The sequence below is a fragment of the Saccopteryx bilineata genome, chromosome 6 (assembly GCF_036850765.1).
Source record: "Saccopteryx bilineata isolate mSacBil1 chromosome 6, mSacBil1_pri_phased_curated, whole genome shotgun sequence".
Classification (NCBI taxonomy): Eukaryota; Metazoa; Chordata; class Mammalia; order Chiroptera; family Emballonuridae; genus Saccopteryx; species Saccopteryx bilineata.
The window spans coordinates 200,369,163-200,384,008 of NC_089495.1; the positions used below are offsets into that span (position 1 = coordinate 200,369,163).

At 50.9% G+C, this 14,846-nt stretch overlaps 1 protein-coding gene across 2 annotated transcripts in view; it reads left to right on the forward strand.

Moving 5' to 3' along the window:
* TTI1 (TELO2 interacting protein 1) overlaps nt 1–14,846 on the forward strand; it is a 38,716-nt gene that overhangs the window by 9,497 nt on the left and 14,373 nt on the right. For both annotated transcript variants that reach the window (XM_066237817.1, XM_066237818.1), the window contains exons 2-5: nt 1,111–3,446; nt 8,211–8,417; nt 11,489–11,637; nt 13,393–13,533. In XM_066237817.1, coding sequence (XP_066093914.1) covers nt 1,145–3,446; nt 8,211–8,417; nt 11,489–11,637; nt 13,393–13,533 — 2,799 coding nt within the window. In that variant the 5' untranslated portion in view covers nt 1,111–1,144. The remainder of the gene's footprint in view (nt 1–1,110; nt 3,447–8,210; nt 8,418–11,488; nt 11,638–13,392; nt 13,534–14,846) is intronic.

Genomic DNA, 14,846 nt, shown 5'->3' on the forward strand with positions numbered 1-14,846 from the left:
CACGCTCTCTTCAGGGCTACTGAAGCCTGATTATTGCCTTGGAGCCCTCTCCTGACCCAGGGGGACAGTTCAGCACCAGCTGTCTGGGCTGAGCAGGTCGTGCCCACACCCACCAAGCATCGCTTGCCTGCCAGCCCCAGGCACTGGGCCTCAGTAGAGTCCGTGGGGTTGGGGATGGGGAGAGGCAGCAGAGCAGAAGCCCCCACCAACTAGAGCCGTGAGAGAGAGAGAGAGAGAGAGTGCGCCACCAGACTAGATGGTCTCTGAGCCTCCGTCCTGTGCCAGCACTTTATAGTTCTACACTTTTATGGTCTCCAGCTTCAGCTCAGTACTCAGTACCCTTGGGCCACACTTTTATGTCTTCCCAGCATGCTCTGCTTCCCCAAAGGGAATATTTGTGACTTTTATTTCTCTCCTTAAGCCCTCTGTTTACCCTCTTCTCGTTCGCTGTCAGCCCATGGCTTTGAATTTCTCCTCACTGAGAAAAAAGGCTCTTGCAGTAAGTTGCTCAACTCCTTCGCTTGCCCATAAACCTGTCTCCCTCCGGTGCCCAAGCGCCAGCCTGCCTGCGCCCACCTTTCCATCCGGCCTGACTCTCTCTCCCATGATTTCTGTGATAACGGGCGTTCCTGGTTTTTCCATTTCTCTGCTCTTTTTTATTTTTCTTTCAGCCTCACCTAGTTCTGATTCTCCTGCCATATTGCTGGCTGCCAGGGGACCTTTTCAGGGCATGAAGTTGATCGTATCACACCCCCTGCTTAAACCCTCTTCCACGACAAGAAGAGGCATAACTTTTTATCCGTAGTGATAAAAGTCAGAATTGTGGCTGCTTCTGCGCAGGGGAAATGGGGCTCGATTGCGGGAGGGCACAGGGGAGCTTTCCAGGGTGCTGGAAATAGTCTGCATCTCGTTCTGGGGAGTGGTTACAGGGCCCTCTGCCTCCATAAAAATTCCCTCGCTAGACCGGGACCACCTCCTCAGTTTCACTGCTCCCCTGCTGCCTCGCGCTGTGACGGGCACACAGTCCCCACTGCGAGTCTGTTGAATGATGAATGCAAGTTCACTTTGACCTTGACCTTGACTGAAAAGTTTCCCTCGTCCCGCCTGCAGGATGCGTCCCCAGTGAGAGCAGGGCTTCGGCAGGATGGCGGTGTTTGACACCCCCGAGGAGGCCTTTGGCGTTCTGCGGCCCGTCTGTGTCCAGCTCACCAGGACCCAGACGGTGGAGAGTGTGGAGCAGCTGCGGGCCCAGCTGCGCACCGTCAGCGACGCAGCCCTCCAGGAGCTCCAGCAGTACATCCTGTTCCCTTTGCGGTTTGCCCTGAGGACCCCGGGCCCCAAGAGGGAGCGCGTGGTCCAGAGCGTGGTGGAGTGCCTCACGGCCGTCCTCTCCTCAACATGCGTGAAGGAGCAGGAGCTGCTGCAGGAGCTCTTCTCCGAGCTCTCTGGTTGCCTCTATTCCCCCCACGCCCAGAAGCCCGCCGCCGTGTCCGAGGAGCTGAAGCTGGCCGTGATCCGGGGCCTCGGCACGCTGATGCACTCGGCGTACGGGGACATCGTCCTGACCTTCTACGGGCCCTCCGTTCTGCCCCGTTTGGGGTTTGCCGTGTCTTTACTGTTGGGCCTCGCAGAGCAGGAGAAATCAAAGCAAATGAAAACGGCCGCCTTAGACTGTTTGCAGGTTCTCCTCCTCCAGTGCGAGTGTGACGACCACCCGCGGTCCCTGAGTGAGCTGGAGCAGGAGCAGCTGGGGGACCTGTTTGCTTCTTTCTTACCTGGAGTCTCCACTGCCCTGACCAGGATCATCACAGGAGACTTTAAACAAGGGCACGGCGTCGTCGTAGCTTCCCTAAAGATCTTTTACAAGACAGTGGGCTTCGTCATGGCCGACGAACAGCTCCGGAGAATCCCAAAGGTCCAAGAGAAGCCGGCGGTGGAGCCCAGAGTAGCAAAGCTGATGGTTCACAGGGAAGCCGGTTGGGTCAAAAATACTGGCGACAAGTTGGCCGTCCTTATTCAAAAGATAACGGAGTGTGTGTCCGTCCACCCGCACTGGAAGGCGAGGCGGGAGCTGGTAGAGCTCGTGGAGACGCTCCTTCTGCAGTGCGGTCGGTCGCTGGTCGCGTCGGCGGGGCCCCTGCTGACGGCCTTGGTGGGCCTGCTAAACGACGAGAGTCCCGAAGTCCAAGCCCAGTGCAGTCACGTGCTGAGACGTTTTGCAGATCGGAAAGTCGTGGTGGGCAGCAGAGCCTTTGCCGACATCTTGTCAGAAAACCTGCACTCCCTGGCCACCTCTCTTCCCCGCCTGATGAACTCCCAAGACGATCAGGGCAAATTCTCCACTCTCTCCCTGTTACTCGGTTATCTGAAACTCCTGGGCCCCAGAGTGAACTTTGTCCTCAACTCTGCGGCCCACCTCCAGCGCCTCTCCAAAGCGCTCATCCAAGTGCTAGAACTAAACGTGGCCGACGTCAAAATCGTCGAAGAGCGGCGTTGGGACTCCGGTCACCTGCGGGCTTCTGCAGAGACCGCCGCCACCCGGCCACGGAGTCGGGTCCAGAGGAGGTATTTCCGCTTCTTCACTGACGAGAGGGTTTTCCTACTCTTGCGGCAGGTCTGTCAGCTCCTTGGTTTCTATGGGAACCTCTATCTGCTTGTGGATCACTTTATGGACCTGTACCACGAATCCATGGCTTACCGAAAGCAAGCCGCCATGATCCTTAATGAACTGGTCGCAGGAGCTGCTGGGCTGGACGTGGAAAATCTTCATGAAAAGCACGCTAAAACAAGCCCAGAGGAACTGAGAGAGATCGTGACCACTCTCCTCGAAGAATACACGAGCCAAGAAAACTGGTATTTGGTCACTTGTATTGACACTGAAGAAATGGGAGAGGAGCTAACAATGAAGCAGGCAGGCCTCCAGGCCATCACATCTGGCGCGCACACCTGCCAAGTTGTGTCTTTTCCAGCCTTCTCGAAGCCCAGTCCCACTATCTGCTCCATGAACAGCAACATCTGGCAAATATGCATCCAGTTGGAAGGGATTGGCCACTTTGCATCTGCACTGGGAACAGACTTCCGTTTGCTCTTGATGTCTGCCCTCTACCCCGTATTGGAGAAGGCTGGAGACCAGTCCCTGCTCATTAGCCAGGCAGCCACCAGCGCCATGATGGACATTTGCCATGCTTGTGGCTACGACTCCCTCCAGCACCTGATCAATCAAAATTCAGACTATTTGGTGAACGGGATCTCTTTAAATCTGCGCCATCTGTCTCTGCACCCCCACACCCCAAAGGTCTTGGAAGTCATGCTGCGGAACTCCGACGCTAGCCTGCTTCCCTTGGTGGCAGACGTGGTTCAAGATGTCTTGGCTGCCCTGGACCAGTTTTACGATAAGAGAGCCACGTCTTTTGTCAGTGTCCTGCATGCCCTGCTGGTGGCATTAGGTACATTGAGAGCCCTTTTTAATGCCCTTTGGGGGAAGGACTAGTATCCTTGTCTGCCTAACCTTATTTTTCTCTTTGTGGTTATGCTATGGAAGACATTATTTGAATACTATTTTACTTTGAATAGTATTTGAATCTATCCAGTCCCACATGTTATGGTAGGGTTCCGCTGCTCACTCTCTCTCTCTCACACACACACACACACACACAATATATATATATATATATGTATGTATATATTTAATAATTTCTACTGTCTACCGAGTTCCTGCTCTGCCAGGGACCTAAACCCTGCAGACTAAATGTAGATATTATTTTTGTTTTACAGATAAGAAGAGCTACTGCTCACTGAGATCCTACATAGCCAGAGTTACACAATTAAAGAGTAAAGTCAGGATTTATGATATTTTCCCCTTCAATATACCAAGCTGATCCTGACAGTCCTTAAGAATTAGCAACATCTGTGCTAAGGGAGAACAGGCATAACGTGAATTATTCAGATAAGCTAGTACAGTACTGTCCAATAGGACTTTCTGTAGCAAAGGGAACGCTCTGTGTCTGTTCGGTCCAGTACAGTAACCGTTAGCTCTGTGTGGCTAGTGCAACCGAGGAACTGAGTTTTTTGTTTTCACTGAAATAGACACGTGTAAGTAGTGACTGCCACATAGAGCAGGTCTAGAGACTTTCTTTTAACATTTTCGTTGTAGGAGGTGGTGTGAGATTCTCTCCTTCCCTTTGATCCTGTTGGGGGTCTTATCAGAAGTGTTCGCTGCCATTAAAGTGGCCAACTCTTTGGACTGTATGAAAAAAAAGAATCCCTCAAGTGGATAATTTAGTCTTTGAATGAAAAAAGTAATGAGCTGTATACCTGAGTCCCTTTCATCCAAAGAGCACAGCACCAGCTCTTACGGCAGTACTGCCAAGAGCCTCCAGAGTCGGGGGAAAGGTCACTGACCTCACCTTCCCAGCTGAGAAAGCCAAGACCATGTAAGAAAGTTTCCCCCGGAAGGTGACTGAGTCAGGGACAGTCCTCTGGCCTGTAACTAACACCATTCCCAGTGTTCGTTCATTCGTTCATGAACATTCCCGTGCAGTATAAATGTTCTTTCATTCATTCATTCAGGAATGTCTGCCATAGGTCAGGCACTGTGCTAAGTAACAGGATATAGCAGCGAAGGAGACTTTCCTGCCGCTTCAAGGGAGATGATGAGCAAGTAAACAAACTATCACGCTCATTTCCAAACCTTAAGCATTGTGAAGAAAATAGACCAGTTGATACAAGAGAGTCACAGGGAGAGGCTACTTTCAGTGGACATGTGCTCTTTGGATGAGTGAGTGGTCAAGGAGGGCCTCTCTGAGGAAGTGACACCAGAGGTGAGACCTGAAGGCTGAGAAGGGCCCGTGAGTAGGTGCGGCGCTGTCAGCATCCTGGCTTTGGTTTTTAAGAACATTCGGGCGAAGGAAAGGACAGGTGCAAAGGCCCGGAGGGGAGAAGGGGCGTGGCGTCTGTGGAGAATGGAAGAGGGGTCACGGTGGGGAGACTGGTCCAAGGTGAAATCAGAAAGGGGGGCGAGGAGCAATCCCACAGGGCCTCAAAGACCCAGGCAAGGAGCTCAGGTTTCATCTTGAAATGACTCGGAAGCCTGTGTACCGGCCTAGTCCCTGGGACGTCAGCAGGGACCGAGGGGAATGGCCCCTGCGCTCCCGGAAACACTACTAAGACTGGCTGACAGCTACACGTTGTAGATCAAGGCTGACAGCCATGGTCCAGATCCACTCCAGACTTCTTCCTTTAGTATCATACTTTGGGGGAACTCGACTACATGTTAATTTGAGGTTTAAAAAAATGTATTAAGAAAAGGCCGGTTAAATATATCCTCTCGGGAGCTATCTCAACTTGAGCCTTGCAAATGGAATTGCCTGGGATTACTGATGTCTTTGGTCATCTCTCAGGGAGAAATCCTATGTAGTGCTTTTTTTTTTTTTCCTTTTAATTGAAATGGAGGAGGAAGGGATCTCCATTGCAGAGAGGAAAACCAGGGAGGGGGGAAGACTGGCTAGAGAGCATCTTAGGCAAAGAAGCACAGTTGGGGATAGCTTTTCTGAAAGTTGGAGGTAACCCAGAAGACGCTTGCATTCTGCAGGGTAAGCAGCGCCGAGGCGGAGTTGATCGCTCGCGCACGGATCACAGGAGCCCCGGACACTGCTGTTCCTGCTCTGTCAGCCACTTGTCTGCCTGACGGTCACTCCTTTAAGATGGGAGTGAAAGTGTGGTCTCGGGAAACGTCCAAAGGTCCTGAAAGACCCCAGGACATGTCGTAGGAAGTTGAGGTACCATAAACACAGTGTTTCATAAGCAGTGACGAAAGAGCAGGAGGGACCACAGTGAGGACAAGCGCCATCACCAGTGACATTACTCCTAAGCACCAGCTGCTGGTGGGCTGACTCTTCACAACCACAGAACATGAAGGTGTCTGTGAAAGAAAGCGCCCGTGTCACGTTCCTCAGCACTTGGAGATTGTACCCCGTCTAGACGTGCAGACCTGCCACATTGTTTTGGCAGCTGCATCACATTCTATTGTGTGGCTGCACCATCATTGATTTAAGCAGTCGAGGTTTTTTTGTTTTTTTTTTCTGAAATTGGAAACGGGGAGGCAGTCAGACAGACTCCCGCATGCGCCCGACCGGGATCCACCCGGCACGCCCACCAGGGGGCGATGCTCTGCCCATCTGGGGCGTCGCTCTGTTGCAACCAGAGCCACTCTAGCACCTGAGGCAGAGGCCACAGAGCCATCCTCAGCGCCTGGGCCAACTTTGCTCCAATGGAGCCTTGGCTGCGGGAGGGGAAGAGAGAGACAGAGAGAAAGGAGAGGGGGAGGGGTGGAGAAGCAGATAGGCACTTCTCCTGTGTGCCCTGGCCGGGAATCGAACCCAGGACTCCTGCACGCCAGGCCAACACTCTACCACTGAGCCAACCCAGTCAGTTTTTGATGTGCATGTTGATGGTTTCCAGTATTTTGCCACCACAGAAAAAAAATTGCTGCAATGAATATCTTTGCAGGTCATTTTGAACATGTCTAAGTATATCAGTAGGTAAAGTCCTAAAACAAATGCTGGCTTAGAGAGCATCACATTGAAATTTTGGATGGAGTATCAAATTGCTCTCCGAAGACTTCGTGCCAATTTAAACTCCCATCTGCGATGTAAGAATGCCAGTTTTGCCACGCCCTCACCCACACTCTCTATTAACCAGCTTTTTGACCTTTGCTAGTCTAATAGGAGAAAAATAGCACCTTATTATAATTTAATTTGCATTAAGAGTGAGTTGAGCTTCATTTCATATGTTTAAAAGCCGTACATGAGCTAAGACTTTTTCATGTACGGCAGGCACTAGCCTTAAATCTAGAAAATGATCTTTGTAGCTTGTCTACTCTTAGCTGTGTAGACGCTGGGTCCCGACTTGAACTCAGTGGGAATGCAATCCCTTAGAGAAGGGCACGGGCCTGACTTCCGTCTGGGGACGAGGCATTGAGAACTGTCATAATTGAGCCCTCCACATAGGAACCTCCAGATAGTGGGTTGAAGGCTCCCATCGCCCCCTGCTCCTCCCAGTGGCCCATCCTGGCACCGCCCCGCCGCCTGCTGTCGCTCTGGCTCTGTGCAGACGCTCCATGATGAAAAGGGGTAGCAGGTGCTAAAGGTTATAGGAGACTTTCCGCCTGCTCTCTGCACAAGGAGAGCGAACAGTCAGGCTGCGAGCTTTCCTTGTTCTTTCATGCCTTAAGTGTTAAGAGCTTTTGGAAACAAAGCCCTAGGGGACCCCAGTGTAGAAAAATTATTGAAATCAGAGCTGCTCTGGTTAAAGAAGGGCTAGAAACCCTGGACTCACCGCCCTTAGCCTGTCTCTGGACCTCCCCATTGTGACCCTGAGACCTCTCTGCAGAGCCCTAGGGCTCCTCAGGGCGCAGTTTGCAAACCCCCAGTTCAGTGATGTGTAAGGCTTGCTCTGGTGACACATCAGAAGTAGGGAAGCATCACTGAAGAAGGAAACGCTTTGGAGAGAATATGGCAGCCTCCTGCCGCACCTTGTATCAGAAATAGGGATGTGAGACTGTTCATTCTCAAGCCTCCAGAGAGTCTGTCTTCTTCTAGTGAGTAGCGCATCCTGGCCTCAGAATTTTGTCACTTGTACATCTTCTCCAATCCAGTGGATTGATTCACCCCGCATATATTTTTGAGTATTCGTTCTTTGCTGGCCATACTGGATTTCCCGGGGTGATCAATGGGGCGTAGAGTCTAATGGGAGATTGAGATACTGAACAGTGCACACAAACTGAATCTAATTACAAATCGTGATGAATTGATAGGAAAGGACATGGTGCTATCAGACAGCACATAAGGCACCTAAATTAAAATTAGATTGGGGAGTCAAGCGATGGCGCTAGTGGTCAAGTTCTATTCGTATCGAGACCGTGAAAAGTGAGTTAGAATTAGCCTGCTTGTGGGGGGTGGGGGGTATTCCAGATAGCGCGAGGGGCATATTCAGAAGTTCTAAGGCAGGAAAACACCTGGCACACCGGAGGAACTGGAAGGTGGTAGGGCCACTGGGGGTGCTTAGAAGACAAGGTTAGAGAGACAGGTAGGGAGGGCCCAGATCACGATCACGCGGGGGGCTATGGACCATGGCAAAGAGCTTATTCCATTACAAAGTATTACTTCCTATTGTCAATGACCAAGGTGATCATTGTAACACTTTATTTACAGCCCAGTGGTTCCCGGACACAGGTGATGTTGGGCAACTCCAAGAACAAAGGGGAGGGGAGGAGGGAAGTCATTTGAGCCCAAGACCAGCAGCCCTTCAGAAAGGACTTGGAAGTACCACCACAGCCGAAGACATTGAGCAGTTCTTGCTGAACTACCTCAAGCAAAAGGACGTGGCAGAAGGAAACGTCTCAGATTGTGATGAGGAAGGTAACTATTATTTATTTTGCCTTAGCTGGTTCCTTTTCTCTTTGAAGCGGATTATTGTAAAAACAAGGAAACATTATGATCGAAAGTTTGGAAGAAAAGTTACTGGTAACCCCACCATTGCTGACAGCCGTTCTCCCTTTCTGTGTAATCTTTCTCCATTTCTTTTTTGTTGCAAACTTATTTGTATATGGTTGCAGCCTCAGCTTAAATGCATTATGCCCTTTTTGCATTTAGTTATATAATAAGGAACTCTCCATGTTGCCACAGAATTTTCATAATTAATGTTTTAATAGCTGCTACTAAGTATCCATTCCCCTGTGGATTTAGGTTGCTTCTAGCTTTTCACGCTAATAAACAGAGCTGCAGGGATGATTCCATGCACATGACCTTTTCCTCCTTTTTGCATATTTCTTCAGAAATCCCAGAGTGGGATTTCTGGGTCAAGGGAATGCACATTATTTTATGCTTACCAAATTGCCTTCCAGAAAGGTTGTATCAGTTTACACCTTCCCTTCTGTGGTGCAAGATGAATACCGGTTTCACCACAACCTTCCCAACATTGACTGTCTCCGGTTTTTACTTCTTGCTAAATTAAAATGGTTCTTGCTATTTTAGTGTGCATTTCTCTGCTTGGTGGAAAGGTTGCACATCTTTCTCTGTGCTTCTCTCCTGACAGTTTCTTTTTCTACTCATGCCCATTGTTTATTCATATGCTTTGTCCATCCATTTATTGGTGGGGGGAGGGTCCAGTGTTTTTCCTCCCAATTTAGATGATAAAGGAGAAGGCAGTTGAGGCTCGCGGAAGCTCTGGCCTGTTGTTTTATTCACAAGCTCAATCTGGAGCTTCAGGTCACAAAAGGATTAATAAATTATTAGAATCTCCTCTGCAAATATAAAATGCCAAGTTATAATGAGCTTGGTGGTCTCAGAACTACCCTAAATTGAACTGAGTCCCAAATTAGTTTGTTGGGTTGGAATCGAGCAGATTTCTTTCTTGTGAGTGAGTGTGATTTCTGCTCTGAGACCGATGGACTGAAACCAGTACTTCCAGGGGAACAGGAAAGAGTCGCTCGATGCAGCTGGCGGCACACACTCCTTCTGAGTGGCGGGGAAGCACCCTCCAAATGATGGTCGCTGGTTTCCCCAGGGACAGACTTCTGATCGGAGATCTTATCAGGCTTTTTCCTCTCAGTTCCGTTTCTGGAGCCCTGGAGCTGACCCCGTCCTTCCTCCCATGAACTGCACGCCTCGCTCAGAGCTCAGACCTGCAGCAGGGGAGGCAGCCCGATCCCCCATCATCTGGCTTTGCCTCTCCCGTGTGAGACTCCCGCACTGTCGGTGAATCCGTCCCTCCCCGATTAGGACCTCCTGGTTCTAGTTGATGTTCACTGGGAGCAGACTGACTGAGTCAAACCTCCCTCCCAGCAGCAAAGCCCACGCCCCTCAAGGAGCATTCTGCAGTAGGTGCACTTCCAGCAACACCTCCTCAGGGAAGGAAATCAGCCTTACCATTCTCATAATCACCGCTCAACACACTTGGCATCAGAACGAAGGCTTGGCTTGATGTTGGTTTGATGTGCGTGTTTTTGCTGTTTTTGTTTGTTTGTTTTAACCACCATAAAACCACCTTGTGTATCTAAGGTCCCTTTCTCCAAGAAACCCAAGCATTGTACCCATGCGGTTTCATTTATCTCTTCAGCATCTGTTAGAGACAGGTGCAGCCTCTTCTGTAAGATTCTGTTTTTCCAGCAGAAGAAACGGAAATGGGGAGAGTGAAGGGGCAGCGCTCGCCTAATGGAAGTGAGCCCAGCTGCTCATGGGGGCGGGAGGAAAGTAAAGAGGAAAATTTTTCAGGGTAGGGATTTTGGCCTGGGTTTCATGAAACTCTCAAGACTTTCTGTTGTTTTAATTTACAAATGTGCACCTCTCGTGCGACAAAGCACGCTAGGCAGCGAAAGGGTGGTGATAGCTGGCGACATTCATCTCATTTAACTCTCAACAAGCAAAGACGGTCCGCATGCCTCGGCCCTCGTTCTCAGTGGGGTGAGAGGGTCCACAAGGGTTGTGCCGGCAACACAAACCGAGCGCCTCCAACCAAACCCCTTCCCCGCGGCTGCACCAAGCTGCCCCCTGCTCTCTGTCGCGCACACATGCCTAAGGCTTGATCTGGGCCATCAAAAGACCTTAAAGGCTACTGGCAAAGACAGACACATGCCCCTTTAGCCCAAGGATGAACCAAGAGGAAAGAGGAAAGGGCCAAAGGCCCCCACGGAACTGCAGAGAACCTCGTTCTCTTATGTTTTGATTTTAAATGTTTATTCATGGGAATTTAGAAAAGACCAAAGGTGTATATAGGGAAAGATAAAAATCATCTATTATCTCATGATCAACCCCATCTCTGTTAATATTTTGTACTCTATCTTTATATAAAAATTTCTATAATAGTGTTCACACCGGGTGTGCAATATTATGTCCTGCTTTTTCTCTTTTTAAAATATTTGTTTGCAGGGTTTTTTGTTCTGTTTTGTTTTGCTGCTTTTCTTTTAAAAAAATTTTTTTTTATTCATTTTTTTTTAGAGGGGGGAGAGAGAGAGAGGGAGAGAGAGAGAGAGAGAGAGAAGGGGAATGAGCAGGAAGCATCAACTCTCATATGTGCCTTGACCAGGCAAGCCAGGGTTTTGAACCGTCAACCTCAGTGTTTCCAGGTTGACGCTTTATCCGCTGCGCCACCACAGGTCAGGCCTGCTGCTTTTCTTTTTAACACAGTATTTCATAGGCATGCTCCCTTGTCGCTAAAGCCCCTGGTAACACAAATTTGAGGGCTGTGCCAAGATTTATAAAGCGGTCTCCCCTTGAGTGGGCGTGGAGAGTTTCCTCCCAGTTTTCATCTGTTACAGTTAATGCTTTGGTGAGTATCTTGACTCAGATCTTGACCCAAATTTAGCTTGGCTTCCTTAGGGTCAGTTCCTAGACATGTTCCCTTGGGAGTTCTGTTCCTGGTCTGAGGCTGGCAGATCAGGCTGAAGTCGGGCATCTCACAGAATGCTGTCCCGGGTATGCTCTTTTTCCAGAGGAGCGGGTGGACCCTCCCCAAGTGGACGAGAACGACACGGGTCCCCAGGTGGAGCCACCGCCGCCGTTGCACATCCAGATAGCGACCGCCGTGACGGAGCGCTGCGTCCACTTGCTGTCGGATAAAAGCCTGCAGATCCGCTTGAAGGTCAGCGCGTGGCCCCTTCCTTCTCTGCCTTCCCCGAGCGGCAAGCTGAGGCTCGGGCCGGCTGGCAGCGACTACAAGGATGAGCTGGTAGCTGCCCTTATCTCCCGGTCCGCACGTGGTGGCCAGGAAAAGACATCAAGAGGAATTAATCTGCGGGGGGGTGGGGGGGCATTCTTAGGTCTTTTCTGTCTCAGCTCAGATGCCAAAGGGAGCCGAGTCCCCTTGGTGAAATTAAGAACCACAAAGTCTAGGAGACTTACTGAATCCCCAAGGGAAAGAAAGCTGTGTTCTCTGGAAAGGATGTCATTTCCTGAGCTGACTTCATGCAAGATGTAGGCTTTAGTGCTTTTAAGTGGCCATCATTCAGAGCCTGACGCTAGCCCTTATCTCCGTTTCTGTTTCTGTGTTAATCCCAGGAAAAACATAAACACGGTTCTTTTTTTTTTTTTTTTTTTTTTTTTTGTATTTTTCTGAGGCTAGAAATGGGGAGAGACAGTCAGATAGACTCCCGCATGCGCCCGACCGGGATCCACCCGGCACGCCCACCAGGGGGCGACGCTCTGCCCACCAGGAGGCGATGCTCTGCTCCTCCGGGGCGTCGCTCTGTTGCGACCAGAGCCACTCTAGCGCCTGGGGCAGAGGCCAAGGAGCCATCCCCAGTGCCTGGGCCATCTTTGCTCCAATGGAGCCTCAGCTGTGGGAGAAAAAGAGAGAGACAGAGAGGAAGGAGAGGGGGAGGGGTGGAGAAGCAAATGGGCGCTTCTCCTGTGTGCCCTGGCTGGGAATCGAACCTGAGACTTCTGCACGCCAGGCCGACACTCTTACCACTGAGCCAACCGGCCAGGGCCTCAACACGGTTCTTAATCTTACACCCTCCCTTGCTGGCAGTTTCCCAAGCAGCCTCCCCATCAGCAAGGACTTCAACTAGACAGCTGTGACTGCAGTCACCGGACAGTGGGGTGCGGTGGGGCGGGCCCCGGGGCAGGGCTCTCAGAAGCATTTGGCGGAAGATCGTAATATCCAAAGGAAGTCAACACTGCCTGTCCCCTGCTCCCCACCCACAGAGGAGTGGGAAACACAGCTGCCCCGAGAAGCTCTTGTTAGTGACGAGAGCACACGGCCCTGCTCAGGCTGGTGGGCTGGGGAACTGCACACAGAGTGTCTCGACCCCCAGCCCCTGTGCTGTAGGATTGGGCCAGACCTCCCAGAGACGCTTCCTAGCGCGCCCCTGTCGTCCCATTCGGGGGGCCCTTGTCCAGTGCCTGCTCCATGCCAGGCTGTGTCTGGTTGGTACATTAGCCAAGTGTCTTCCCTTTTACGGGGACATTGTAGCAGTTGCGTACGCCCCGTAGTTATGATAAGTGTCAATACTGGAGCCAGACCTACGGACCTGAGTTCACATCCTGACTCTGCCTCTCACCAGCCCTGTGGCCTTGAATAATCAGCTCACCTTTCTGAGCCTCGGCTTCTTCATCTTGCAGTCCTTCCTAGCACTTGTCGCAGTTGGTAATCGTCCCTTTATTTGGGAGTTGTCTAATTCAGGTCAACTGTAAGCCCCACAGAGGCAAGGGAGCATATGTATTTTGTCCCTGCGTGTCCCCACCCAGTACCTAGCCACTGCTTGGCAGGTGGTTGGGACTCAGTAAATATTTATCCAGCTAAGGAGTTTCTAAGTGTTAGTCTTTTAAAACGGTGACTTGCTCACCAGGTCTCAAGCCTTCTGCGTCCCTGAAGCCGCGCCCTCTCTCCTCCCAGGTCTTGGACGTGCTGGACCTGTGTGTGCTGGTTCTGCAGTCCCACAGGAACCAGCTCCTTCCCCTGGCTCACCGCGCCTGGCCCCCGCTCGTGCACCGACTCACCAACGATGACCCCCTGGCAGTGCTCAGGGCCTTCAAGGTAATGCGCTGGGGGCCCCCTGCTGCTGTGGGGACAGAGGGGAGCAAGCACAGGTCACCAGCATCCTTTGAGACTGGTTCTCCTTTTATCTGATCGCAGTATGATATAGCTTGAAGATGGTAGAAAAATAAGAAAAACAAAGAAGACAATGAAAGTCAGTTTTCTTCCGCCTGACTGGTGGAGGCACAGTGGATAAAGCGTTGACCTGGGATGCAGAGGCCCCAGGTTTGAAGCCCCAAGGTCACACTGGCTTGAGTGCAGGCTCACAAGTTTGAGCCTGGAGTCACCGGCTTGAGTATAGGGTCGTCAACTTGATCCCATGGTTGCTGGCTTAAAGCCCAAGGTCACTGGCTTGAGCAAGGGGTCACTGGCTCAGCTGGAGCCCCCTGGCCAAGGAACATATGAGAAGCAATCAATGAACAACTAAAGTGACCTGACCAATGGCGGCGCAGTAGATAAAGTGTCAACCTGGGACACTGAGGTCGCTGGTTTGAAACGCTGAGCTTGCCTGGTCCAGGCACACATGGGAGTCGATGCTTTCTGCTCCCTCCCCTTTCTTTCTTCTCTCTAAAAATGAATTTTAAAAAAATGAACGACTGAAGTGATGCAACTATGAGTTGATGCTTCTCATCTCTCTCCCTTCCTGTCTGTCTCTCTCACTAAAAAAAGAAAAAGTCAGTTTCCTTCTGACCTTGAAGCAGGATGAACTAGTAAATGAAAGGGCCGTTGGTGTTTAGTGCGCGCCTGCTGCGTGCCCCTGGCATGCCCGCCCTTCCCCGCGCACGGGAAGCTCCTCCCAACAGCCTGGCAGGGTAGAGAGCGTTAGTCCCATTTTTGACCGAGGAGGAAACAAGCTCAGAGAAGCTAAGGAATTTTCTCAAGATCACACTGCTAGTAAGTGATGGAGCCCCCGTCTGTGAGGCCATGCCCGTGTTCTCTGCACTGCACACGAGTCACGGTGAGGGGACCTAGGCTTTAGTCATGGGCATCTCTGGCCAGCCACGTGACTGCGGGCAAGGCCCGTGGCCACCCACTCTCAGGTTGTCAGGTGGTGTAGGAACACCTCTCCCACCTTCCTCTCAGTGTTGTTGTCAAGGAGGAAACGGAACGGTTTGGTGAAATGCTTTGAAAAATTAGAAGCCCTACATATATGTGAGGTATTATTCTCTCTTAGTTTGGCTTGTATTAGCTCACATGTTTCCGCTTACTTATTTATATTCTTCCTTGTTCGAAAAAGCACTTAAGGCAACCTACAGAGATACGTTTACCATGGCAAGCTAATATAAATTAGAAGTAGGCGAGCAAGAGGAGAC